General features: G+C 33.7%; 3 protein-coding genes across 3 annotated transcripts; 1 reads left to right on the forward strand and 2 right to left on the reverse strand.

Moving 5' to 3' along the window:
• Nucleotides 1–10,775: 10,775 nt before the first annotated feature.
• Nucleotides 10,776–13,112, forward strand: LOC130985716 (exo-alpha-bergamotene synthase-like). The gene is made up of 7 exons (XM_057908807.1): nucleotides 10,776–10,856; nucleotides 11,040–11,301; nucleotides 11,377–11,752; nucleotides 11,824–12,042; nucleotides 12,126–12,264; nucleotides 12,337–12,582; nucleotides 12,695–13,112. The coding sequence occupies exons 1-7, from the start codon at nucleotides 10,776–10,778 to the stop codon at nucleotides 12,989–12,991; spliced, it is 1,620 nt and encodes a 539-aa protein (XP_057764790.1). The 3' UTR covers nucleotides 12,992–13,112.
• Nucleotides 13,113–15,369: 2,257 nt separating this feature from the next.
• Nucleotides 15,370–21,485, reverse strand: LOC130985717 (uncharacterized). Its single transcript, XM_057908808.1, has 6 exons — nucleotides 20,888–21,485; nucleotides 19,385–20,447; nucleotides 19,133–19,287; nucleotides 17,455–17,491; nucleotides 16,347–16,408; nucleotides 15,370–16,246 (listed from the first exon to the last, which is right to left on the reverse strand). The coding sequence occupies exons 1-6, from the start codon at nucleotides 20,974–20,976 to the stop codon at nucleotides 15,763–15,765; spliced, it is 1,890 nt and encodes a 629-aa protein (XP_057764791.1). The 5' UTR covers nucleotides 20,977–21,485; the 3' UTR covers nucleotides 15,370–15,762.
• Nucleotides 21,486–24,207: 2,722 nt separating this feature from the next.
• LOC130985718 (alpha-farnesene synthase-like) lies at nucleotides 24,208–26,822 on the reverse strand. The gene is made up of 7 exons (XM_057908809.1): nucleotides 26,655–26,822; nucleotides 26,252–26,522; nucleotides 25,881–26,181; nucleotides 25,211–25,429; nucleotides 24,945–25,086; nucleotides 24,626–24,871; nucleotides 24,208–24,554 (listed from the first exon to the last, which is right to left on the reverse strand). The coding sequence occupies exons 1-7, from the start codon at nucleotides 26,757–26,759 to the stop codon at nucleotides 24,255–24,257; spliced, it is 1,584 nt and encodes a 527-aa protein (XP_057764792.1). The 5' UTR covers nucleotides 26,760–26,822; the 3' UTR covers nucleotides 24,208–24,254.
• Between the last annotated feature and the right edge of the window lie 1,011 nt (nucleotides 26,823–27,833).

Raw genomic sequence — 27,833 nt, forward strand, 5'->3', positions numbered from 1 at the left:
TAAAATAATGTTGAAAATAATTGTTGGCACGCTGTTATTTTCCTTTTAATATATTAGTCAATATTCACCATCGAAAATCCACAGGAATCATTAGTAGTTAATAATAGTATTAGTAAAATTATTAGACGCACATTAGCAAAGAAATTGTTCACTAAAAGTCACAGCTTTCTCAAGTTAGTTATAAATTGTAAAAATAATAAATGACTAAAACTAAAATTAAAGGTATAAGTTTGAGAATTATATATAAAATCATTTTAGAAATTATTTACTCATAGTAGTCTCAAGCACGATTAAAAATTGATTTACTATTTGTCCCTTCCCAAAAATTACAAAGTTCAACTTTTAAATCCGTTTAGAATTAATTTATTAAGGGGACTTTTAAAAAAATAAAATATCTAAATTGAGATAGTAAAAATAAAAAGTATTCACTCATAAAAGATAACCATAGTTACGTTGTTACCCCTGTAATTCACAACTTAGAATACTCTTTGGTTGTGAATTCATGTTTTTATCATTTTATGCTATAATTCGCAACTAGGAATTCTCTTAATTGTGAATTCGAATTTTTATATTATAATTCACAACTCAAAATACTATTAGTTTTGAATTCAAATTTTTATACTATAATTCACACCTCTAAATACTTTTGGCTGTGAATTCGTATTTTATGATATAATTCGCAACTCGAAATATTCTTGAATATGAATTTAAGTTTTTTATGCTTATAATTCACGAACAATATTCAAGTTTTAAATAAATTGTAAATTTAAAAATTAGTTGTGAATTTAAGAACATTAACAATACAAACAGCACAAGACTCATCATTACAAAGCCATTAGAGCATCTCTAGCAGGCGTGTCGAAGGAGGCGTCGATCCGGGTCGCCAAGGTGGTGGCCGCGCTGGAGATGCGGCGTGGTTCGAAGCAGTGGCGAAGCAAAGACTCGGGGCGAAGGCCGATTTTGTGCGGAGCGTGTATATCACGCTCTGAAATAAAAAAAAAATGAAAAAAAGAGAGACAATTGCAGAAGGGAAGAAGAAGAAGAAGAAGAAGAGAAAGAGAGGCGGTGGGAGACAGTCGCAGAAGGGAAGAAGAAGAAGAAGAAGAGAAAGAGGCGGTGGGAGACCGTTGCAGTAGGTAGAATTTTTTATTTTTGTTTTTTGACTTTGATTCGATTTTTTATTTTTTTAAAATTTTAAAATTCTAATTTTTTGTCATAATTTTTATTTTTTTATTGTATTTTAATTATGTCTTTAATTTTATTTTAATTATTGTAATGTTGAATTTTAAAAATAAAAATGTAGAAATGTGAATTTTGTGGAAATGGAGATTTAAGACCCCCTCTAAGACACAATGTATTGGAGAGATGTGTGTCTTAGGTGGGGATCACCATCTAAAACCCCTCTAAGACCCAATGCATTGGAGATGCTCTTAAACCAAATGCAGGATCGATAGAACTCACAAGGAAATTCGCAAAGAATTTTCTTGACATTATTCTAGCATAAAACACTTAATAGAAAATTAAGTAAATAAATTTCACAATAAGAAAATAGAGGAAGAAGAATAAAAATTTGATTTTGTTGATGAAATCGAAAGAAGTCGTTTGTGAGCATGCATGGCTAGAAAAATGACGCCACTAGAAACTACCATGAAATATTATAAGAAAAAGTAACATTAAAGAGCGAATTTAAGTCAGTCGTTAAGATTAAGAGGGGGTTTGGCTAAGGTTATAAGTTCTTTAAAACAATTTATAAGTTCTTTTAAAGTATTTGGCAGAATAAGCTTCTAAAGAGCTTATAAGCTGTAAAAATAAGGTCTAAGAGCTTATAAGCTCCAAAAAAAAAAGTTTCTCTACTCCAACTTATTTTCTCATTATCTTATAAGCAACACTCATTTTACAAAAATAATTCAATTATGATTTTTTTAATTTTCATTATATATCATTCTAATTTCATTTTTTTTTTTTTCGATTTTCTCTCTTTAACTGAAAATTTCTCTCTCCAACTCATAAGCTCCATTACCCAAACATTTTGACAACTTATAAGTTTTTAAAAAATTACATCTTATAAATTCATAAAATATTTTATAAGCTCTTTAAAATAAGTTAGCCAAACACCCTCTAAATATTAACAATTGATTAAAGGTCAAAATAATTTTCAATTTTCTAACGAACAAAAATTTCAATAGACATTTTTTTAACAATCCAAAAAGTTAATTTTAACAATCGAAATTTTGATTATTAAAATTAATTTTTTTAAAACATTATTATGTTAAAATCGATCGTCATTTCAATCGTTAATATTAAATTTTTTCAAAAAAATATTTTAATTAAAACCGATCGTTATTTCGGTCGTTGATATTAATTTTTATATTTTTTTAAAGTTTATCATTATTTCGATCGCTAATATTATTTTATTATATTAAAATCTCTCGATATTTCATTAATCATTAATATTATTTTTTTTAATTTAATTTTATTATATTAAAATAAGTCGTTAATATATTTTTTATTAAAATCGATTTTTATTTTGATCATTAACATTTTTTTCTTTAAATAATTATTTTAAAATCAATCGTTGTATCGATCTTTAATACTCCCTCCGTACACGAAAAACTTCCTACTTTTTCTTTTTGGGACGTCCACAAAATAACTTTCTACCTATTTTTGGACTATACACCACCACTTATAAATATCTCATTTACCCTTACTTTTCACATTTTCACTCCTCTCAATATTAATTAGAGCTGGCAAAAATTGACCCGGCCCGCCCGTGTTTTGGGCTGGTTGGGCTGTACAAAATGTAGGCCCGAAAAAACCCGGGTCTAAAAAGCCCGCCCAATGAGCCCGCCGGGCTAATCGGGCCCGGGGCTAAAAAGCCCGTGGTTTTGGGTTAAAAAGCCTGCCCGGTTAATTTTAATATTTTATTTTTATTAATTACTATTATTCTATTTTTACTTAAGTTTTTATTTGAAAGTGGAAGAGTTTCAATATATATATATATAGGTGTATTACCCATTTTAGTTGGAAGAGAAAGAAAATTATCTTCTCTTTTCAATATCTCTTATTTTAATTAATGTTTAGAGTAGTTGTACCATTCCATAGAAAAGAAAAAGAAAAACTTAAAATATATGTATGCAGAAATATATATGTATATGTTAGAATTGTTGGGACCAATTGTTAGGAAACATAAAATGAAAATAGTAAAATAATGCAAATTGTTGGGAATAATTTCTAGTTATACAAAAGAAATGTTGTAATTAATGTGATATGAGTTGTTGATTGTAGTAGACTAATATGATTTTATATTTCTATATTGTTTATAATTATTATTTAGATTTATCTTAGTTTATTTAATTTTGTGTAAAAATAAAAATAGAATTTAGTGAAAAAAAATCATTGGGCGGGTTTGGCCCGACCGCCCGATAGCCCGGTCAAGGCTGGGCTGGGCTTGAAAATTGGCAGCCCGGTCGAATTCGGGCCGGGCCGGCCCGACCCGGTCAATCTCAAAAGCCCGCTGGGTCGGGCCGGGTTGGCCCGGCCCGCCCATTTTGCCAGCTCTAATATTAATTAAAACACTCTTTCATCATTCCCAATACACTCAATAACTTTTTTTCCATTATCAATACACTCAACAATTTTTTTAAAAAGTTTGGGTCACTCCCTCCTAGGTAGGGCTGGTAATCGGTCCGATTCGGTTTTAACCAAACCGATTTACCGGTTAATCAGAACCGATTATCACCCAAAATAGTAATCGAAAACCGAACCGATTTACGGTTCGATTAACCGGTTAATCGACTTTTTTCTCATCTGCTACTTTTTCCCCAATTAAATTATTCCAAAAAAGAGCTGCAAAAGCCAAATATAATTTCATGATTTTCGAGTTTCAACTCACACTTGCAGTCATCCATGTTTCTTCAAGCAATTGCCCACAACTGAATTTAAAAAAAAAAAAAAAATCACCCAAAAATCCCCTCACAAATACCTACCAGAGTCAGATCCAGGCTGCCGCCGCCGGAAAAACCGCGGCCCAGAACGCTACCAGACTCAGATTCAGGCTGCCAGCCCAATCCCGCGCACATTTCCTCAAGCCCGTGGCCCAACACCAGATCCGCGTCTGGACTAGGATTGTGCGCCGCACATCCCCGATGACTAGGGATGTCAATCTAGCCCGAAACCCGTGGGCTGGCCCGATTAACCTGCCACCTGAGAGGGTTAGGGTTGAATATTTTCAATCCGATAAAAGTTACAACCCGATTAGCCCGTAACCGAATAGCCCGACACCCGATAGGACCGGCCCGACTAACCCGATGGGCTAGCCCGAAACCCGAATACTTAATACTCCCTCCATTCCATGGAAAGTGGTGCGCACTCCTTTTTGGGCTGTCCCACCGAAAGTGGTGCATTTCTTTTTTTGGCAAAAAATTAGACACCCCTTATTTTTCATTAATCACTCTCTTATTACATTATCTCTCCTACTTTATCACTTTATTACATTCTCTCTCCTACAACTTTAAAACACTAATCTACAACTCCTTAAATTATGTGCCCAAAAGAAATGCACCACTTTGCACGGGACGGAGGGAGTATTAAATATTTAGATATAAAAATAAAAAAATAAAAAATATTATAAAGTCTTATTATTTCACTTTTCTGTATTTTTGAGATGATTTGCTTCTATGAATTCAAACTATTGTTAGATATTTTATTGTTTTTTCGTTAACAAAGTTGAACATTTTATTGTTACCAACATTGACGTAGCCAGAGGGGGGCAGTGGGAGCACTGGGCCCCCATGGAAATTTCAAAAAACACTAGGGGTATTTTAGTAATTTTATATTTAATATTAAATAAATACATAAATATTCTTATTTTAGTAATAATCCCAATTTTTCTCTACGTGTAGGAGATAAGCTATTGAACGATTGTAAAACTAGTGTTTTAAGGGTGTGTTTACTTTGGTTGAAAAAAAATTTATTGAAAAATGAAAGATAAGAAAAGGTGAGAAAATATTTTTCTCCTTTTTTTTATCATATGTTTTGCTAGAGATGAAAAGATGATAAAATGTTGAAAAATATTTTCACACCCATATCTTAGAATAATATTATCTAATATTGGAGAGAAAATGAGTGAAAAGGGGATGCCCGATAAAATATTTCACACTGGCCAGAGAAAATTTTCCATCATAATAAACATGTGAAAATGGTGGAAAATGGATGAAAATGTATTTTTTTCTTTGTTTTCCATCAAAATTAGTGTATTTGGTAATAAAATGAATAAGTGATTAGATGTTTTTTGCTTATATTTATTCCATATTAGAAAATTGAAATAAATTTAGTTGGGATGGTCCAAAAATGAATATTAATTAAATTAGTTGGGACGAAGAGAGTATTTGGCCCCCCCTAGCTAAAAAGTCTGGCTACGTCACTGGTTACCATCTTATTTTATATGTTATGCAATCTTGATGTTTTTTTCAATATCTTATATTTTTGCATTTCATGCTTGATATATAATTTATATCTTTGATTTCTATGTATATTTTATACATTATACATTAGATCATTAAAAATAACAAAATACAAATGATTATATTATTTTACGCATTTAAGCCGACTAGCCCGATGGGCTAGCCCGAAACCCGAACGTTTAGGGTTAGGGTTGAAAATTTATAACCCGACAAAATCCCCAGCCCGATTAACCCGAAATCCGATAGGGCTGGCCCGATTGACATCTCTATCGATGACGCCTCTGCCCCTTCTCTTCTCCAGTCGTCCACCTCCGATTGAAGGTCCGGCATGAGACCAACACTGGATAGGGGCGAGAGGAACCGCTATGAGGCCTCCTTCCTCCACCCCCAAAAACTCGGCCTCTACTAGGGTTTTGAAGCCGCCGCCGCCTCCTTTGATTCCACTGCCAGCCTTCTAAACGCCTCCCCTTGTGGTCGCCGATCAGGTCAGAAGCAGGACGCCAAGAACCAAAATCGCAACCGCATAGAAGTTGGCAGCTGGAGATGGAGATGGGCAGCAAGGCACAAGAGGCTGCGAATTGTAGTAAATGAAAATATGAAATTGAAATCTGCCCTACTAATTAGAATTTTTGGGTATTTTAATTATTTTTTAAATTCTAATATAATAAAATATAAATGAATTAATTAATAAATTAATAAATCGGTTAATTCGGTTTAACCGGTTAACCGACCTATTAAACCGAGTAACGAAAAATACTATAATCAAAAATCAAACCGAACCGATAAAAACCGGTTATCGGTTAACCGATTAAGCGGTTTTCGGTTCGATCACGATTTTAACCGGATAATCGGAACCGATTTACTAGCCCTAGTCCTAGGAAATTCTTTTGTGGACGGAGATAGTATTATTTTCTTAATTTATTTTGTTATTTTAAATTCAGTCACAACTTTTAAAACATTTTTAATAATCACTTTTCTTTAACTTTTATAAGGATTAGAGATCCTATTTTTTGAACTAGGCCATTATTAATGAGACATACGAAATAAGAAATAGATCATTATTAATGGGATGGAGGGAGTAATAATTATTCTTTCAAAAGTTGTGGATACTACCATTTTTAATCAATTTACATATTTTTCTTAATTTCTGAATCAAAAGGAAATGGGACAAGTAGAATGGGATGGAGGAAGTATTATTTTTCACTACTTATTTACTCCCTCAGTCCCAATATATAATAACTTTCCAAAAAAAAAATTAGGCACGCAAATTTAGAAAATGCAGATAAAGTAAATGGAGAGCGAGGGAGCAGTGAAAAAGTAAGAAGAGAAATAGAATAAATGAGGAGATAGATAAAGAGAGTAAATAAAGTAAATTATTATTTTTTTTGAATTGAGACATTATAAATAGGGCGCCATAAAAAATTAAAACATTATTATCGAGACGAAGGGAGTATATTTTAAACCAATTTATGATACTTGACAATTACTGTGCAATGGATGAGGAAGAAAAAATTATTGTGCAATGGTCAATGGTGCACAGTAAAGAAAAAATTAAGAGACGGAGAGAGTATATTTTAAACCAATTTATGATACTTGACAATTACTGTGCAATGGGTGAGGAAGAAAAATTATTGTGCAATGGTCATTGACGTAGCCAGAGGGGGGGGGGACAGTGGGGGCACTGGGCCCCCCTGGAAATTTCAAAAAACACTAGGGGTATTTTAGTAATTTTATATTTAATATTAAATAAATACATAAATATTCTTATTTTAGTAATAATCCCAATTTTTCTCTACGTGTAGGAGATAAGCTATTGAACGATTGTAAAACTAGTGTTTTAAGGGTGTGTTTACTTTGGTTGAAAAAAAATTTATTGAAAAAGGATAGATAAGAAAATGTGAGAAAATATTTTTCTCCTTTTTTTATCATATGTTTTGCTAGAGATGAAAAGATGATAAAATGTTGAAAAATATTTTCACACCCATATCTTAGAATAATATTATCTAATATTGGAGAGAAAATGAGTGAAAAGGGGATGCCCGATAAAATATTTCACACTGGCCAGAGAAAATTTTCCATCATAATAAACATGTGAAAATGGTGGAAAATGGATGAAAATGTATTTTTTCTTTGTTTTCCATCAAAATTAGTGTATTTGGTAATAAAATGAATAAGTGATTAGATGTTTTTTGCTTATATTTATTCCATATTAGAAAATTGAAATAAATTTAGTTGGGATGGTCCAAAAATGAATATTGATTAAATTAGTTGGGACGAAGAGAGTATTTGGCCCCCCCTAGCTAAAAAGTCTGGCTACGTCACTGGTTACCAACTTATTTTATATATTATGCAATCTTGATGTTTTTTTTCAATATCTTATATTTTTGCATTTCATGCTTGTTATATAATTTATATCTTTGATTTCTATGTATATTTTATACATTATACATTAGATCATTAAAAATAACAAAATACAAATGATTATATTATTTTACGCATTTAAGCCGACTAGCCTGATGGGCTAGCCCGAAACCCGAACGTTTAGGGTTAGGGTTGAAAATTTATAACCCGACAAAATCCCCAGCCCGATTAACCCAAAATCCGATAGGGCTGGCCCGATTGACATCGCTATCGATGACGCCTCTGCCCCTTCTCTTCTCCAGCCGTCCACCACCGATTGAAGGTCCGACATGAGACCAACACTGGATAGGGGCGAGAGGAACCGCTATGAGGCCTCCTTCCTCCACCCCCAAAAACTCGGCCTCTACTAGGGTTTTGAAGCCGCCGCCGCCTTCTTTGATTCCACTGCCAGCCTTCGAAACGCCTCCCCTTGTGGTCGCCGATCAGGTCAGAAGCAGGACGCCAAGAACCAAAATCGCAACCGCATAAAAGTTGGCAGCTGGAGATGGAGATGGGCAGCAAGGCACAAGAGGCTGCGAATTGTAGTAAATGAAAATATGAAATTGAAATCTGCCCTACTAATTAGAATTTTTGGGTATTTTAATTATTTTTTAAATTCTAATAGTAAAATATAAATGAATTAATTAATAAATTAATAAATCGGTTAATTCGGTTTAACCGGTTAACCGACCTATTAAACCGATTAACGAAAAATACTATAATCAAAAATCAAACCGAACCGATAAAAACTGGTTATCGGTTAACCGATTAAGCGGTTTTCGGTTCGGTTACGATTTTAACCGGATAATCGGAACCGATTTACTAGCCCTAGTCCTAGGAAATTCTTTCGTGGACGGAGATAGTATTATTTTCTTAATTTATTTTGTTATTTTAAATTCAGTCACAACTTTTAAAACATTTTTAATAATCACTTTTCTTTAACTTTTATAAGGATTAGAGATCCTATTTTTTGAACTAGGCCATTATTAATGAGACATACGAAATAAAAAATAGATCATTATTAATGGGATGGAGGGAGTAATAATTATTCTTTCAAAAGTTGTGGATACTACCATTTTTAATCAATTTACATATTTTTCTTAATTTCTGAATCAAAAGGAAATGGGACAAGTAGAATGGGATGAAGGAAGTATTATTTTTCACTACTTATTTATTCCCTCAGTCCCAATATATAATAACTTTCCAAAAAAAATTAGGCACGCAAATTTAGAAAATGCAGATAAAGTAAATGGAGAGCGAGGGAGCAGTGAAAAAGTAAGAAGAGAAATAGAATAAATGAGGAGATAGATAAAGAGAGTAAATAAAGTAAATTATTTTTTTTTTTTTGAATTGAGACAATATAAATAGGGCGCCAAAAAAAATTAAGACATTATTATCGAGACGAAGGGAGTATATTTTAAACCAATTTATGATACTTGACAATTACTGTGCAATGGATGAGGAAGAAAAAATTATTGTGCAATGGTCAATGGTGCACAGTAAAGAAAAAATTAAGAGACGGAGAGAGTATATTTTAAACCAATTTATGATACTTGACAATTACTGTGCAATGGGTGAGGAAGAAAAATTATTGTGCAATGGACATTGACGTAGCCAGAGGGGGGACAGTGGGGGCACTGGGCCCCCCTGGAAATTTCAAAAAACACTAGGGGTATTTTAGTAATTTTATATTTAATATTAAATAAATACATAAATATTCTTATTTTAGTAATAATCCCAATTTTTCTCTACGTGTAGGAGATAAGCTATTGAACGATTGTAAAACTAGTGTTTTAAGGGTGTGTTTACTTTGGTTGAAAAAAAAATTATTGAAAAATGATAGATAAGAAAAGGTGAGAAAATATTTTTCTCCTTTTTTTTTATCATATGTTTTGCTAGAGATGAAAAGATGATAAAATGTTGAAAAATATTTTCAAACCCATATCTTAGAATAATATTATCTAATATTGGAGAGAAAATGAGTGAAAAGGGGATGCCCGATAAAATATTTCACACTGGCCAGAGAAAATTTTCCATCATAATAAACATGTAAAAATGGTGGAAAATGAATGAAAATGTATTTTTTCTTTGTTTTCCATCAAAATTAGTGTATTTGGTAATAAAATGAATAAGTGATTAGATGTTTTTTGCTTATATTTATTCCATATTAGAAAATTGAAATAAATTTAGCTGGGATGGTCCAAAAATGAATATTGATTAAATTAGTTGGGACGAAGAGAGTATTTGGCCCCCTAGCTAAAAAGTCTGGCTACGTCACTGGCAGTGGTCAATGGTGCACAGTAGAGGAATCAACTCTAATCCCACGTTTTTATTTTTCTAGAAAGAACAAAAGATACTTTCATTCTGCAATCGTGTTCACACCTAATACCTAGCTAAGACATACATTCCTAAGATTCATTAGAAAAATTGAATAAAAAAGAGATTTATTAGAAAGAGTTTTATTACACTTGTACATATAAATACGAGCACAAATGGGAGCATTTTAAGCTCACCGTGATTTGTCAGTTTATGAGCAAGCCAAGGGAACCATTTTAATTTGCGCTAAGGATATATACTGAAGTCTGTTCGGAAAGTACTCTTTTGTGCGCTACATGTCTGTTTTTGTATATATATATATAGGATCGACATTCATGTATAACTTGTATATCTATTTTCTTTACGTATCTGCTTCGAAACATGTATATTTATCAAATTTTTGGTAATTGTGAAAAATAGTGTACAGGTCTGCATGCAATCGCTACGGACTACGGTTGCTCTGTTGAACTCATTGTTAATTTGCGTTAACGTGATTATTTACAACATTAATAACATTTGCTTCGTCTACTCAATTTGACTGAGTTTAAGGTTTTTCCTTTCTTTCTTTTCTAATATTCAGCTTCGGGTTGTTTGATCATGGAGGCGAGGAGGTCAGGAAACTTTGAAGCCAGTGTCTGGGATGACGATTACATTCAGTCCCTCACAAGTCCATACACGGTAAAATCAGAACCATATTCATGCCCTAACTAGGCCTCAAGATCACGACTTGTTATTTAATTTGTGAGAATCTTTAAAGCTAGATATAATTTAAGTTAATTACTAGCTAGGACACTGAATTAAACATGGATATGTATTAACTTGTGTAGTCGCACCTTAACAACGAATGACTTGGACATGCAGGGGAATAAATACGTAGGTGAAGTTGAGAAGCTGAAAAATCAGGTGGAAATAATGATAGACGAAACCGCAGATGAGGCAGACCAACTTGAGCTTATCAATAATCTGCAGAGGCTGGGTTTATGTAACCACTTTAAGGATCGAATAGCAAAGATGTTAGACAACATTTCTAAGGCGGAAGATGACGAATACATGGAAAAGGACTTGCACGTCACAGCTCTCAAATTCAGACTTCTTCGGCAAAGTGGATATCATGTTCCTCAAGGTTAATTTATATATGGACGGAAGTCACTTGACAATTAATTGATTTAGTAAGCCTTATATTAATTTATTGTTGCAGAGGTTTTCTTTAGTTTCATGGACGATGTAGGGAATTTCAAGGCCTCCGTATGTGAAGACGTGAGAGGAGTGGTATCTCTATATGAAGCTTCGTATTTATCCATGGAAGGGGAAAGCATACTGGATTTAGCCAAAGATTTCTCACTGAATAATCTTAGTGGAAGAATCGACCAAATTAGAGAGGCGGATGTAGCTGAGCAAGTGAGGCATGCTTTGGAGGTTCCATTACACTGGAGAGTGGAGAGGCTAGAAGTCATATGGTTCGTAGAAGCGTACGAGAGTCGATCTGACGCAAACCTTACCCTGCTGGAGCTAGCTAAATTGGCTTTCAACGTGCTACAGGCAACACACCAGCAAGAGCTCAAACTTATATCAAGGTAAACTTACTTAGTTGCATATATATATATTACAGTTACAGAGCACGCCTTTATTACAATTATAATTACAGGTGGAGTGAGGAAACCGGTCTGGCGGAAAAGTTGGGGTTTGCGAGGCACCGATTGGCAGAGTGCTTCTTGTGGTCTCTGGGATTTGTTCCGGAGCCTCATCTTGGAGAATCCAGGGAAATTATGACCAAGGCTGCGGTGTTGGTCACCTTACTCGATGATATATACGATATATATGGAACATTTGAAGAACTCCGATTGTTCACCCACACAGTCGAGAGGTTTCATTACTTAATTAATTCATCGATTCACAGCCATTATAGATATATGCATGTTACTACTTACAGTGCTAAACTGCCTTCAGGTGGGATATTAATTCGCTGGACAGCCTTCCAGAATATATGCGGATTTTCTTTTTAGCTCTCTTCAATTCCGCGAATGAATTGGCTTATCGCATTATGAGAGACCAAGGTCCCAACATTATCTCAAATATGAGGAGAATGGTAAACATATGGCATGTCCTAATTTGTCATCATATCCAAGAATTCGATCGTCAGTGATCTTTCATGTTTCAGTGGGTAGATTTGTGCAAAGCTTACTACTTGGAAGCGATATGGTTTCACAGCGGTTATGTGCCAACCACAGAAGAGTACCTGAGTACAGCATGGGTTTCCATTTCGGGTCCTCTAATTCTTGTTTACGGTTACTTGTCAACAAATCCAATAAACAAGAAGGAACTGCTGAGCCTAGAGCAGCATCCTGGTATCATTCGCTGGCCATCCATGATTTTTCGTCTCACAGATGACTTGGGAACTTCATCCGTAAGAAATCAAACTCTATGTATATCCAAGTCCAACACATGGATGGATGCTTGTAATTCATCTCTCATGATAATAACTGTATATATATGTATATGTGTTACTAACTAAACAGGATGAAATGAAACGAGGGGATGTTCCGAAGATAGTCGAGTGCTACATGAAGGAAACAGGATGCTCTGAGGAGGATGCTCGCAAGCATGTAAAGCATTTGATGGAGGCGGCATTTAAGCGGATGAACAAAGAGATACTAATGGAGAAGCCCTTGAAGAATTACGGCCTTACTGCCATGAATCTTGGACGAATGTCTTTCTGCATGTATCAATATGGAGATGGCTTCGGAATTCCCCATTCCCAAACCAAGAAAAATTTGGTCTCGCTCCTCGTTCGCCCTATGCCCTCAATTTCTTAGCAGCTCATTTAAAATATACTCAACCAAATAAGGAAGGAGAATCCTTATGGGAACTCTATTTCAATCCATTGAATACGTACTTTACATATTTTCTATTCATGCTCTCTTGTCGCGTGAATTAAGCAACCATCTTTTATACTATGAATAAAATTACTGCATATGCAGCTACTAGTTCATCCTGTTTAATACTCCCTCTGTCCCGGCTTTTGGTATCCAGTTGAGAACGGCACAGGTTTTAATAAAGTGATTGATGTGTTGTGAGTGGAATAAAGGTCCCACATTTTATGTGAGAGTTAAAATAATTAAAGTGGAGTAAGGGTCTCACCTACTTTTACCAAAAATAGAAATTGATACTAAAATGTGGGACGGCCAAAAAAAGAAAGTTGGATACTAAAAGCTGGGACGGAGGGAGTATTTTACTAGTAAAATGATACTTCTGTTCCGTCCTTAAAGTATATGTGAAAAATGTATAAATTTTATCATAATATATATATATATATATATATATATATATATATATATATTAAATTACTAAATTATTTTTAAAATTTTAAATACAATGAACTACTATTACAGATATAATTAATAAAAATTCAAAAATACACATTTCTATAATAAATATTCCCCCATCCATGGAAAAAGGAGAATATTTTTTGGGCACAAGTTTTAATAAAATCAGTAGTGTTCTTTAGTGGAGAAATGGTCCATTAATATATAAAATGAATAGTTGAGATTGAATTTAAGATGTGTTTTTTTTTTTGTAAATAAGGGTATTTGTAAGGATAAATGATAAAAAAAGATGTGGGTCCATGTACTTGTACCTAGTTCTCTCTTCCCAAGTTAGAAGAATTTTGAACTTAAAATATTAAGATTATTCACACCAGAGAATGAAAGTGAATTTATTTTAATTCCAATAATTATAAAACTTTTGTAAATTATAGTTATTTAATTTGTATGAGTTGCATATTAATTAAATTTGATTATGTGAATATGTAGATTAATTCTATATGTTGGTACTAATTTATACAAGATTTAAATTAAAATTTATATTGAACTTTAATCATTTATGTGTGTTGAACTTTGATGATCTAAAAAATTAAAATTTCATCATAATTTTCAAAGGATTTAGATATATATATATATATATATATATATATATATATATATATATATATATATATATATATATATATAGGGAGAGGTTCAAATAAGAACCACTAAATAAAATTAGAACAGATAACCATTTTAAACCATTCGATCATCAAGATCTACGGTGGATGCATCATCTTGGTGGATGAATGCAGATCCTGGGTTCGAATCCTAAAGGGAGCAAAAAATTTATTATTTTTGGATGCATTAAATTTAATAGCGAATGCATTAATTTATATAGTAGATGCATTGATTTTAATAGTTCTTATGTTCTCACGATAAGTGTGGTTCTCACTATAACCACACCCTATATATATGTATATATATATATATATATATATATATATATATAGGAAGAGGTTCTAATAAAAACCTCTGTTAAAATGAGAACTAGGAACCTAATCTTGACCTTTTAAATATTAGATCTAGTGGTTAGAATTTAGTCAACAAAAGAAACTGTGCATCTATTATATTTTACTGTGCAATTAAAAAATATGCAATTTATGCAATTGAAACCAACAATGCAAAATACTCAAGCGAATCGAAATTGTGCATCTATACAATTGAAACTGTGCATCTATGCAATCGAAATTGTGCATCTGTAGTTTAATCTCAGCCCTCTATTTTATATAAATCAATGGTTTTAAATTGGTTCCTAGTTTTCATCTTAAGAGGGGTTTTTATATTAACCCTACCCTATATATATATATATATATATATATATATATATATATATATATATATATATATAATCTTATCTTATACATATATATAGGGAAAAGATCAATAGAGAATGCTAAATGTAGAGCAAAAGAGAAAGACAATCTGAATAAGTCAATAAATTTACTGAATACGCCAACACTTTTATTAAACAGAATAAATTTACTGAAGGTCGTCTGGGATTCAAATTTTGACGGTAGCGTTTTTATGAATAAATATATATTCATGCAGTCTCTTGATTTATTCGATAAAGTTATTGACTTATTCAGAATTAATAATATAGAATTCTCCATTGATCTTAACCCCCCCCCCCCCCACACACACACACACACACATATATATATATATATATATATATATATATGTGTGTGTGTACACTATATATTGAATTACTAAATTATCTTTTAAATTTAAAGTTCATGGAAATATTATAGATATAATAAAAAATTAAAAAATGCATATTTCTATAATAATAATAAGGCATTTGCAATGAAACTGAAATCAAGATAAAACGTAAAAATGGCAGGGTGTGGGCTTCTCTTGAACTGCTGAATAACCAAAAACATTAACACAAACATGTTCAACTCCATGATTAGTAGTTGGCACAGAAGTTGGAAAGTAGCTGAATGATAAATCAGCACACGTTGGTTGACCATGTGTTGTTCAGTTAATAATTATTCCATGAACAACTTAGTTTACTCCCCTAAGCATAGTAATTTATGATGGGCACAACATAAAAACAATTCGGTTCACGTCCTTTGGTCTTCTTATAAGCGCAAGCATCTGGCTCCATGTTGCACAGCTCCAGATTTCATTAATTCTTCCAAATTATGCTGACAGAAAAGCGCCTCGCACAATGTAAAGCTTCACAGGCTTCCTCCCACAACCTCTTCGCCTCGACTTCAGTAACCATTGATCTGAGGCCTCGGTGTTGGGCCCGTAAGTCTGGAAAAAGGCATCTGGTTGCGACCAGGGATGCCTCTAGGGCCAGAGAGTCGATCAGCAGCAGTTGGATCTGATACTGATTTTGAAAAGGCCTGGGCCAGCTCAACTGCAGATGCTGCTTTCCCATATCGTATGGGGGCATCAGTCGGTGCTGGCTTGCCATGCTCAATTGGTTTTCGCCACGTCTCTGGAGATGGAGCCCTATCCTGTGGCTGTTTCGGTTGCTGATTGCGGTGCTTCTCGGCATCCTTATTATTTCTCCAAATTTCGTTTTGCCTGTTCCTCCTATGTGAATCGCTTCTCTCAACATCCAGCTGGTTTTCTCGCCTGTTAGAGTATTTACCCATCCTTTGATCAGTAGGAATACCTTCAGATTTTTCACTGTAGCGTGCAGAAGATCCATGCGTGAACGTGTCATTCTTTGGAGAAACTTCCTTCACCCTATAAGTGTAAGAAATGCAAATAAAAAATGAGTTACATTCATAATTGCCTGAATATCAAGTACGTCCGAAGCTGCATACAAGTACAAGATCCAAAATACCTCAACACAGGTTGACCCTCATAGTTGTTTAAGTCATCTTCAACCCCACGTGCCTTAAGAACCTGCCACCATGCCAACATTTCTTAGCAAAAGAAAAGGCAATAGTAGCTTCGAAACAATTAGAACAGATTTGATGAGACATAACTCATGAAAGCAACACATTTATGGAGGAGCAATACTAATTAAAGTAATAGACTGCATGACAATAGAGTGTTTAATACCTAAGGCCAAAGGTCTTAGGTTCGAGACCACCGGAGCGCGATCTTTAAATTTACGTAGTTAGTTGTTCATTTATCCCAAAAAGAAAGAGAGAAAATGGTCAAATACACCCTGTGCATTGAAATTATAAACTAAAAGTATCCAGATCCTTTGTTTTCTGATGGTCTTGAGTTTGAAGTATTGAGATTTTTTATTTTATAAATAGTCCTATGTTCCAATTGCATGTGACAGGGTCGAAATTTCCCAATCTTGAATTTTTTCTTATCAAACATATAGCTCGACACACTTATGATTCAATTACTCGACCAAAAAAAAAGCCTAAATCAATTTATGATTCAGAATTAAATGGATTCGAACATAGGTATATACTCCATCCCTCGCCAAAATGAATAATTACAATTTTCCATCCAAAAGAAGGAAAGGGATAAAAAGGCTACAATGTTAAGAAATTTTTGAATGGTTCAAATACTTTTCTCAGTTCTCTTTTCAAAATACAACCAGATATATTTATTTTAGTTGAATTTAATGTACAAGAACTTTATTTTTACAAAACAATACCGATAAACAAATAAAAGTAGACGAACCTAAAATTAATGTGCATACCTGAAGTTTTAGGGAAGGATTGGTAAAAGCAAAACAAATAGTGCTCATAATTTACAAAGGGTTCCTTTGTATATTGACAGAAACAATTAGGTCTATTTGTACCAAAAAGAACTATCAAAGAGGGAAATGTGAATGTGATGGATGTATTTGACCCTTTTTCCAAATAAATGAACTATCAATCCTCAAGTACTTAGAGATGCAAAACAACATTCAAAGACGAGCCAATTAGTCACTTTCGGCTACAGGAATAAATAAGCTCTCAGAAATAAGACACAAGTGAACTCACCAATTCCCGTGGGCGAGCTTCCCCAAAAACAGTCCCTCTAGAGTAACAAAACAATGCAGATTATAAGTCAGAGAAGGTATACCAGTTTAAATAGAAACACAGACATATAGTAAAGTTGTGGTAGAACAAAATAAGTGCAGCCAGTTTAACCATTTTATTCCATTGCAAAATCAGGTCAAAAACCCAATTCAGTTAAACCTAACTACTTGTGTTAAATGGGTAAACGACAAGCAATGTTAAAACAAAGGCTTCAAGGAAACCATACATTTTCTGGCTAGTTTAACCCAGCTCATCCAAATAAAATATCTAACAAGCTTTCAAATAAACAAGGATCCTCAAGAAAAAGCTACAACTCAATTTGGGCCATCCCAAATGGCAATAGTATCTAGAATTGCTGCATCTAATTCTCTTATAATCATGAAGATTATATTATAGAATTTGAAGAGTATAAGAAAATCAGATAAAGATGCTCCATGCTCATGATGTGACTCAGTGCAACATCATCATCCAAGTATTTTTGTTTAAGCACATTAATTTCTCTTTTCCAATGACTAAAGCCACCAGATTCAATACACCTCAACACTGTCAATTTATATATATAACTAGACACATTTCTTTGCTTTTTAACCCTCCATCAGTTTGTATGATTTCATTGTTGAATAAATGAAAGGGGGGTAGCTGGCAATAAAAATATACAAATAAACCTGATATCAAGCCACCAATCAGGCTGCAAATACTATTAAGGGGGAAAAATGTGGATAAACAAATTTATTTCAACTAAAATTGCCCACCTCACTCCCTTTTATGTCAATAGGTACTATTTCAAAAAAATTTATAGGTCATAATCCTGAATTTAATCTGCCACCCACAACCTATATAAAGGGACAGAAATGACACCCACCACAAGCGAAACACGCTTGTGGCCATAGCCAGAACAATATGCTTCCTATTGAGCCTGTAAATGGGGATTTTTAGTCAAACTAAAGAATTACACAATCAACCCCGCACCTCGTGCATATTTCATATGTCAATTATGCTTAAGGATACTAGATTATCTATGCCAGCAACAATTTCAAAAAGTACAGCCCAGCAATATCAGCACACTAACTAAATTATATTACTCCCTCTGTCCACTTTGATAGTCCCCTATTCCTTTTTGGGATGTCACAAGATATAGTCCACTTTCTAAATTTAAATTGCATTAAAATTGTCTTGTACTAAAATAACCTTATTTAATGTTTGTGAAGATAATATGTGGAACAATAAATAATGACCAAATAGAACAGTTATATATAAATTATATTTTCCAAAAACATTAATTGTATTTTCTTAATATGTGCGAAAAGGCAATGGGGGCAAAATAGAACAATTATATAAAAATTACATTTTCCAAAAACATTAATTATATTTTCTTAATATGTGCGCAGAGGCAATGTGAACTATCAAAGTGGGACGGAGGGAGTATAAAATTCTTATAAAGTATATATTTCTTCACACCCCTCCATACATTCCATTAATCTCTCTATTTAGCAGCACAGGTTACTAGGAATATATTGATTATGAGTAACTCATCTTGGGAGACATCTGACAATCAAATAGAAGATTTGACAAGGAAAAATAAATGTATAATAACATATTAATAAAAATTCTAAACGAAAAGAAAATACGAACTGTGAACCTTTTGACTTCTGTGTTTCCTTCAAGTTGCTCATGGGTTTGTGATCGTGGCTTCAAATTCAGTTTTGGGCGCTCTGGAGCTCTATCGCCAACAATAGCATTTTTAACTTCATGGATATCCTCCATATGGAGATTATCACTAGTCTGCTCATATCTCTGAACTCAAAAATGAAAAAGGGAACTGCAATGCTGAAGCTAAAATATAAAATATAAAATATTTAAATAAGATTTACAGCCTGTTTCACAAATTTACCTGCTTGTGCTCACTTGGTGATTCTATATTCTCCAACGGTTTTGATCTTGGAAGTAATTTGAGCTTTGGTCTTTCTGATGATTCTGAAGATAACGTTGACTGAAACTCAGCCCCAACAGGTTTCAAAGAGGACTGAACAGACAGGAAACCATTAGCAGTAGCAGCAGCGTTTTTCTCATATGAATCCATACGTATGGCAGATTTAGTCCTCTCATAAGCTTGCGGCACCTCCTTTACACCACTGTGAATCCCATCTCCGAAAGTTAGACTTCTTTCAGCATGCATTACCAAGCCAATGTCTTGATAGTCAGAGTCAGCAGCTACATCTAACCTATTATAGGTTTTCCTAATGTATGCATTGCTAGAATTATACTCAAACTTCCCGTCAGTTTCATGAAGTCCATGGACTGCAGCATCTTTTCGAGGATTAATTTGTTGTTTTGAGCTCCACCGACCAGATGAGACCTTCTCAAGAGCACTGGCATGGGCTAACTTTGTCTCGGCATCTGGAGCTGACCATGCAGCAGATGCAGGCTCTTTCATACTAGAAGCCTCCTTCCTTATCCCCCATGCATTTGGATGTGATCCAGCCACTGCTTGCCCAGCATTTCCACCAACAACTGGATAACTTGACCCATAACTGCGACTACCACTTAAAGTTTGATTGTTGAACTTTGAATTTTGCACTTCAACAACCCTCCCTGCATAAGAGCCACCAGTGGAACCAGTTGATAGCTGAGACACAGGAATTGAAGGACTACTACCAACTCTAGCACCAGGCGTAGTATTATCTGTCTTATGCTCGGCCATGCGACTAGGTTGAGCACGAAAGCTTTCGTCTGCAACTGTTCGGCGAGGGCCTGAAACTCCATCCAAAGGCTTCCGCTCATCCTCATCAAAATTGAGGCCTATGTGGGAACTATGACTTAGAAATGGAGATTTTTCATCAAGGGTCCTAGCTGAGCCAGCAGATGCTGGCCGCAACCGATGTTCAGACCTTCCTGCTGAGTTACCCCATGACATCTGCCTATCAAATCCACCACGATCAACGGGCCTCACAGTTCTGTCAAAATGTTATGTATAAGATAATTGACTAGAGGTCCAAGTGCTAGTTTGCTCTATAATTTCTACAATAAGGTAATTTCTTAATTAAGGCTCAGCCTTATATACCATCATACTTCACACGATTTAGTCAAGCTAAACCACTATCAGGGTTTCGGCATTTCAACGTTTTAGAAAAGAGAAACCAGCATACCAAATAGTGAGATCAAATCCAAAGCCTAGTTTAAGACTGTTTACAAGAAACTTAAAGACTCTCTTCATCAAATATAATAATGGCACACATACCATAAGGTCTATTGCAAAAGGATCAACCGAATAGAAAAGTAATCATAAACGGCTACTTGAGATGGGTTAGAAGACAAAGATATAGCAAAACGCATTCCAAAATAAATTGTGGAAAACGACCAAAATGCAAATAAATTAACGCAAAACCAGACTCACACGCCGGGTGCAGAGGGAAGAGGGAGATCGGAAGGAATAGAGCCGCCATGAAAATCCTTCAGCGTCATCGTTGCCTTCTTCTTCGACATTTTCCCTTCACTTTCGCTCTCCAAAAATATCGAATAAATGGGTTTGTATTATACCTAGATATATATAGTATAATATTAAATAAAAAAGAAAAGCCCTTCTCCCCCTTCTTCGATATTGAATGAATGAATCTCTACAAATCGAATCGTATATTTTTTTTAGTATTTTTTATGTTTAAAGACAAGAAGGAAAAATCCGGGGACAGATATATCTGTCACGGAATCAACAGATAGCAAATTTATTGAATCAACTGCAGAAGAAGGTTGGAGGGAGAAGAGATTAGGGATTGGGGTGAAGGGTTTGGAAACTTTCGCTTAGCGTTGCACTCACGGCTAAATCATAAATGTCGTAGCGCCGCTTCAGAGAGTTGTACTTTTAGCGAGGGTTCCTCCGTTTTCCCGTGTTGTACTTTACTGGTTTCACTGACCACTGCACACGCGACCACGCGTTCTCGATTTCCCTGGGTAGTTGCTCAAAATCTCATTTCTAATTTTCCTTTTCGTTCGCTAACAATTACATCATTAAATAAATATTAGTACTAAAATTAAGGGTGCCATTATTCTAGCGATCCTCCTTTGTGTAAAATTGGAAAATCTAGGATTCAACCCCGCATTTGTCTGTCCCAACTAATAATAAACAAAATTCCAATTCCTGCTCCAATTAATTATACTACTCCACCCTTCATATTTTCTCTTTTGAAGGAAAACAAAAAAAAGTAAATTACATTTTGAGACGTTTCAACAATGGTTTCAACATATTGCTTATCTTCGGGAAGCAGATCAGTATTATTATATCCCATTAAGAAAATTATTAATTTGTACTATAAGGGTGTGTTTGCTTTTTATCCCTCTAAACGGAAGGATAACAAAAATTTGTGCCTTTAAATATTTGTTTTCTTATCTCATATTTTACATGGTAAAACATAAATGAACGGATAATCATTTTATCGGTGAATTGTTGTTGAATTGTGAATTATACCTAGTGGTTGATCAGAAAAGTGAGAGATAATTGCTAAATTGCTGAGAGCACGAGAACAGAATGCAATAGTATTGAAAAGTAGAGATAGCGTAAATTACAGAGTGCGTGTGCATGAGTATTTATAGAGTACGTGATAGGGGTAAAATAGTAATTTCGCCTGCAAAGCATGCTTCCCGCGCGGTCGAGGGCATAATAGTAAATCTGCCCCTAGGCGGGCGATTCCTCTGCTCTTTTGATGACCTCTCTGGCGAAGGCCATTGCTCTGGCAAGGGCCATTATTCTGGCGATGATCGTTTCTCTGACGACATCCGTTCTTCTGGCGAAGTCCGTTCCTCTGGTAAGGGTTAGTTCTCTGCTCTGTACATATTACTCCTCATCATTACACAAACACCATTTTTCCTTCCTTATTTTCACTTGAAGGAGGGATAATATTATCCCTCCATTTTTTGTATGATAATATTATCCCTCCTTGAAGTGAAAATAAGGAATGAAAAATAGTGTTTGTGTAAAATGTGGGATAAGAAAACAAGCATTTAAAGGCACAAATTTTTGTTATCTCTCCATTTAGAGGGATAAAAAGCAAACACACCCTAAGAAAATATTGAAAAATAGATAAAACTTTACTATATATTTTAGGGGTTATTGTCGAAAAATACATATAGTTTGTCAATTTTCTGGTTTATAACATGGTCTTATAATTTGACCAGAAAATACATCAATTTTTAATTTAATCGTAATTATAAGTTGACTTTATAGTCTGACCAGAAAATACACCAAGTTTCAATTTATTCTCAATTATAACATGACCTTATTTAGATTATTTTTCATCATAGATGTATTAATATTTATTGTATTCATATTAAATTGTTATGTATAAAATATTGTTAATTGATTGATTAATTTTTATAAAAATTAAGTTAGATGATTAATTATTTTATAATAATTATTTCATTATATATATATATATATATATATTCAAAATACATACATATATATATATATATATTTGATTTTAAAATTCTATTAATATATTACATATATAATAAGTATTTATTTATTTAAATTATGAAATTATAAAATATTAGGACCAATAAATAATTTAGGTACATATATAATAGTAATTATGTTAAAAAGTAAATAATATTATATATTATTTACGTATAGATGTATATTTATCAAATATATATGTATATATATAGTATATTGTGAGATGAAAATAAAATTAAAAATATTTAATATTAAACTTTGATATTATTATACTAAATTAATTACAAGGTCATGTTATAATTGAGAATAAATTGAAACTTGATGTATTTTATGGTTAGACTATAAAGTCATGTTATAATTGCGATTAAATTGAAAATTGATGTATTTTTTAATCAAATTATAAGGTCATGTTATAAACCAAAAAAATTGACAAATTATGTGTATTTTCTGGCAATAACCCCTATATTTTATGTTGCAAGAATAATAGTTCTCACTTCATCATTAGAACTATCAAAATGAGTGGGCCGGGACGGGCTGGTCCATCTGGCTTTTGGATTTACGAGCTGGCCTAGACTATCGGGCCAGATCTGCAGGACAATAACAAAATAAATAGTCAAATTAATAAAAATAAAACTTAAACAATTTCTAGTTACAAGAAGATAGATCTTAATCATTGTACTGTAAAGCCACTATATATGTTATATAATTAAAATAAAATAATATATATTATATTATTATTAATAAATACTGGGCGGACTTTTTAGCTCAAAATCCTCAAATATTTAGCTGGAAACCTAATCAATAAAAATTTTTTTCGGGCTTGTATTTTCCTAGCCTAATACAGTTAAATTCAGGTAACCCGGGCCGGCCCGTCTAGCCGGACCAATTTTATCTGCTCTCCTCACATATAATTACATGGTTTATTATATGATCGCTACTTGTTGTTTCAATAATACTAGTATGCTCGTTTGATGCACGACAAGCATCAAAATTAAACTATATGTTAAATAAATAAATATAAATATTAAATTTAATGAAAATATAAGCAAAAATGAAAATTAATATTTAAAAAAAATCATCCACATCAATTACTTAATAACGATTGAAATGGGCTTCCAAAATTATTGGACCAGGTGAGAAAGGAGAAGGAAAATTTGGGGTTTTGTTAATAAAGCATTTATTTATTTTAATGTCCGAAATCATACATTAATGATCAATTCATGCATCTATATTCATAAATACTTTCAGGCAAAGATAGAACGAAGATTCAACGATACAAGATGCATGTGAAATTTCTCGTATAATTGAGAAGTGATTATTGAGAGAGGTGCAGTGGCTTAATCAAGCAGGATAAGACTTGGTTCTTGGTGTCTCGATCTTGAACCCCAAATCCATCTCCATTTTGATAAATGAAATTAGCAACCCTTGCAGTGTTGACTATATATCTCATCATGCTCTGCTGGGGACGAGGACACCTCATCAACGCCCCATTCATTCTCATCCATGAATCCGATATGAGCTTTCCAATATGGGCGCGAGCTTCTTCCTCTCTCACATTTGCCTCTCTCATGTGGCATAAGATTGAAGACGGTGAATCGCCTCGCTCCACTTCCGCCTGCATCGCATCATTGAGATCGCTATATATATATATAGATCCAAATTAAAAGGGGAAATTAAGAAAATTACTTTAGAAGTTCCTTGATCATTGCAAAGGCGAATAATGAGGGAGGCGTGGTGGATGATATCTTGGTTGGTATCGAAAGCCGCCACGGCTTCATCCATGCCGCGGCCGACGCCGAGCAGTACATGAAGAGAGAGCACAGGGCCGGACGATGATATCCACCCGTTCTCCAGATATTTCACAAGAGATGGAGATTCGCCCATCCAGTACCACTTTGCTTCCACAAGCAATGCCTTGCAAAATCCTATCCACTATATACCAGCAAATTAAATTAGGTCTATCAGTATGACTGCAAATTTATACGATATGATTTCATCTACACACCACTTTCTTCAAATGAGGTAAAACTGAGGTCCAGCCCTTTTCTTTTTGGATTTCACGATCGATGTCATTTGCAGTATCATACAGCATCCAAAAGCATCTCTTTATTGCTTCAGGAAGCTGTTCAATTTCACTCGGGTCCCACCTATTCATGCATATAATTAATGGCACAGTAAAGTAAATTAAAACCCTTTTGTGAAAATTCGCAGGTTGGAGGATTATTTAAGTACGTAGTATGGCAGCTAATTAATTAGTTAAAATTAACTTACCTTTCAACTGCAGTAGTGAATTGCTCTAGTTCATCCATGGAGCCATAAATGTCATAGACATCATCAATTATTAATACCAACAAGATGGCTTTTGTGAGCCATTTTCTGAGGCTTCCATGCTGAGGTTCGTAAGCAACGCCCACCGCCCACAAAAAACTTTCAACCACTCGATCCCTTGAGAAGGTTAGAACTTCTAACAACCCCAGATTCCTCCACCATCTGCTTAAATAGAATTGTTAGCTAGTATACGCACACACAAATAATCCTATTCTTTCAAGCCAATTAACAATTGATTTCAAAAAAATAAAATAGAAATCAAATTAACGATTAATTTTAAAATAATAAAATAATATAAATAACTAGATATTATCAATCGAATTAACATCAATTTTAAAATAATACTATTTCCGTCCATGAAAAACTTCATAGAAGGGAGTGACACGAGATTTCAAACATTGTACTATTTTAGTCAACAAGAACTTTTGTTGTTGACATTTTTGCCATTGGACCACGTAGAGCATGTATAACGGAGGGTCCTCTTGGGAGCTCCTCTACAATGAGGGCTCTATAGTTTTTAAGAAAGTTTTGTATTATATTTAATACCCATATAGAGCTAGTTTATTTCACCGGGCGATGCACATATTGGTGAAAGTTACTACTAAAAATTCACCTTAAAATGTCCTTGAGATCATTCTGGTGCTGAACTTGAATGGTGTTAAAGCTGAGTCCTGCCAAGCGATGAATCACCGACTTGTTATTAATTTCATGCATGTACCTTCTTACGTTAAACCACCTCACATTTCGATGACACGAATACTTGTTTTTCCCAACGTCGTCGTTTAATTTCTGATCAAACGTACATTCACCCTCCACGCCCAGATGGGATGCTTCAAATATTTCAACCCTGGCTTTCTCATCGTCCCATTGCGCAACTAGCTTCTCCTCTCCATCTAATAGCTCAAGAATTCCATCTGTACGTAGTTTTTTCAATTAAGTAGAAGAAGTTGGGCACCATCACCATGAGTTAGGATGAATATGTACCTTGTGAAACATGATAGCCATGCTGCCTTAGAATCCTGAAATACAATGCAGCAGAGTATAGATGAGCATCCATGCTCAAACTAGTACTATGCGCGTACGCCATCTCCTTTACAGACTTGCTGATTTCTTCCTCAAAGTAATGGGAAAGAGCCAGTTTATCAATCCAATCTATGAGCTCCAGCTTCTGCAATGGATCTTTCAACACACCAAACTCGCTGCAAACTTGGTCTTTCAGTGTCTCAGCTTCACGTAAGTGCTCCTCCAACTCTTCCTGATCATTTGAATCATATATAATTAATTTATCATTAACAAAACCTAGACAACGAAAAAATTAATTTATTATTAACAAAAACTAGTCAAGGAAAAAAGAACATATAAATAGGAAGGAGTAATGTTGACTGACATGGTATTTAGTAGTAAGCGAATGCAAGTGGTCGTAATTCCATATGTTGGGCTTGTAATTGGCTGTCCGCCTGGGAAGAGTCGCAGCTGCAGATCCTATATTCATCTGGATCACTACCTTAATTAATTAATTCTACTTTGGACCGCAAGATGTATATGTAGATTCCTCGGATATGTACATATATATAGTGATAGGAGATATTTTTGCATAACTTCGACTGTCGATAGCGAAAGATCAAATTAATATTGAACTACTGGCGGAGAGTCTAGCACGTACGTAGTCACAAGACTCGCAACTTATCATAGAACGATTTATCAATTTAGTCAAAACATTGTTTATACCATGTCCTAGCTAGCCATATTTATAGCCACAATTTTTTATGTACTTCCGCGATAAAATGTTTTCCTAGCTAGCCATTTTTTGTTAAAACCACGATTTTTTATATCCTTAATTTAATAAGAAAGGAACTGGTCGAGTTTTGAGTGAGAAACAAATGTAATACATGATGATGTATTTAAGTTATTTAATTTGTTTGTCCTTCCAATTATAATTTTTTGTAATATTAAAATTGATTCAATTTAACAAATCTTTGCATAACAATGCCACAATTTACGTTTTGAAAAACATTGGTGTAATTAAAGTGTTAATTGTGTAATACATGAAGTATACCCAAATTTTAATTTTTAATTAAAAATATCTTTTAATTAGTTATTTAATACATGAATTTTTAACATTTTGGAATTTGCTTGAATTAAAATTATGACAATCCTACGTGGATGCCAAAATTTTATTACATAGCATTTCAACCGATAATTAAAACGTTGTGTTTTTTATATAACATAAAAAAATGGCACGATTTTTTTTTAATCTTTCATATTAAGTTTAATCAAAAAATGAGCGAGTACGCAAAATATATATATTAATGTTAGACATAATTCATGAATTTATTGCTAAATATAAAAAATACATTTATTATCCATCAACTATATTTTAGTATTTAAACTGACATGCATAAATTATACTTCATCCGTCCCATTTGTATTGGCCCCTTACTTTTGGACACGAAGATTAAGAAAGCCTTTATTTATGAGTTAAGTAGGTAGAGTGTTTTACTTTTGCCCACTTAAGAGTCCTTATTTTTGCTATTTTAAGAAAAGGGCCAATACAATTGGGACAGTC

Source organism: Salvia miltiorrhiza, chromosome 5 (assembly GCF_028751815.1).
Source record: "Salvia miltiorrhiza cultivar Shanhuang (shh) chromosome 5, IMPLAD_Smil_shh, whole genome shotgun sequence".
NCBI classification, from domain to species: Eukaryota; Viridiplantae; Streptophyta; class Magnoliopsida; order Lamiales; family Lamiaceae; genus Salvia; species Salvia miltiorrhiza.

Coding starts and splice junctions, on each gene's coding strand:
- LOC130985716 (XM_057908807.1), top strand. CDS start 10,776: ATGGAGGCGAGGAGGTCAGGAAACTTTGAAGCCAGTGTCTGGGATGAC. Junction 11,302..11,376: donor TGGATATCATGTTCCTCAAG/GTTAATTTATAT, acceptor TTATTGTTGCAG/AGGTTTTCTTTAGTTTCATG. Junction 12,583..12,694: donor ATGACTTGGGAACTTCATCC/GTAAGAAATCAA, acceptor CTAACTAAACAG/GATGAAATGAAACGAGGGGA.
- LOC130985717 (XM_057908808.1), bottom strand. CDS start 20,976: ATGTCGAAGAAGAAGGCAACGATGACGCTGAAGGATTTTCATGGCGGC. Junction 16,409..17,454: donor AAGCTCGCCCACGGGAATTG/GTGAGTTCACTT, acceptor GCATGGTGGCAG/GTTCTTAAGGCACGTGGGGT. Junction 16,247..16,346: donor GAGGGTCAACCTGTGTTGAG/GTATTTTGGATC, acceptor TTACACTTATAG/GGTGAAGGAAGTTTCTCCAA.
- LOC130985718 (XM_057908809.1), bottom strand. CDS start 26,759: ATGAATATAGGATCTGCAGCTGCGACTCTTCCCAGGCGGACAGCCAAT. Junction 24,872..24,944: donor TACCTCATTTGAAGAAAGTG/GTGTGTAGATGA, acceptor GCTGGTATATAG/TGGATAGGATTTTGCAAGGC. Junction 24,555..24,625: donor ATGATCAAGGAACTTCTAAA/GTAATTTTCTTA, acceptor GATGCGATGCAG/GCGGAAGTGGAGCGAGGCGA.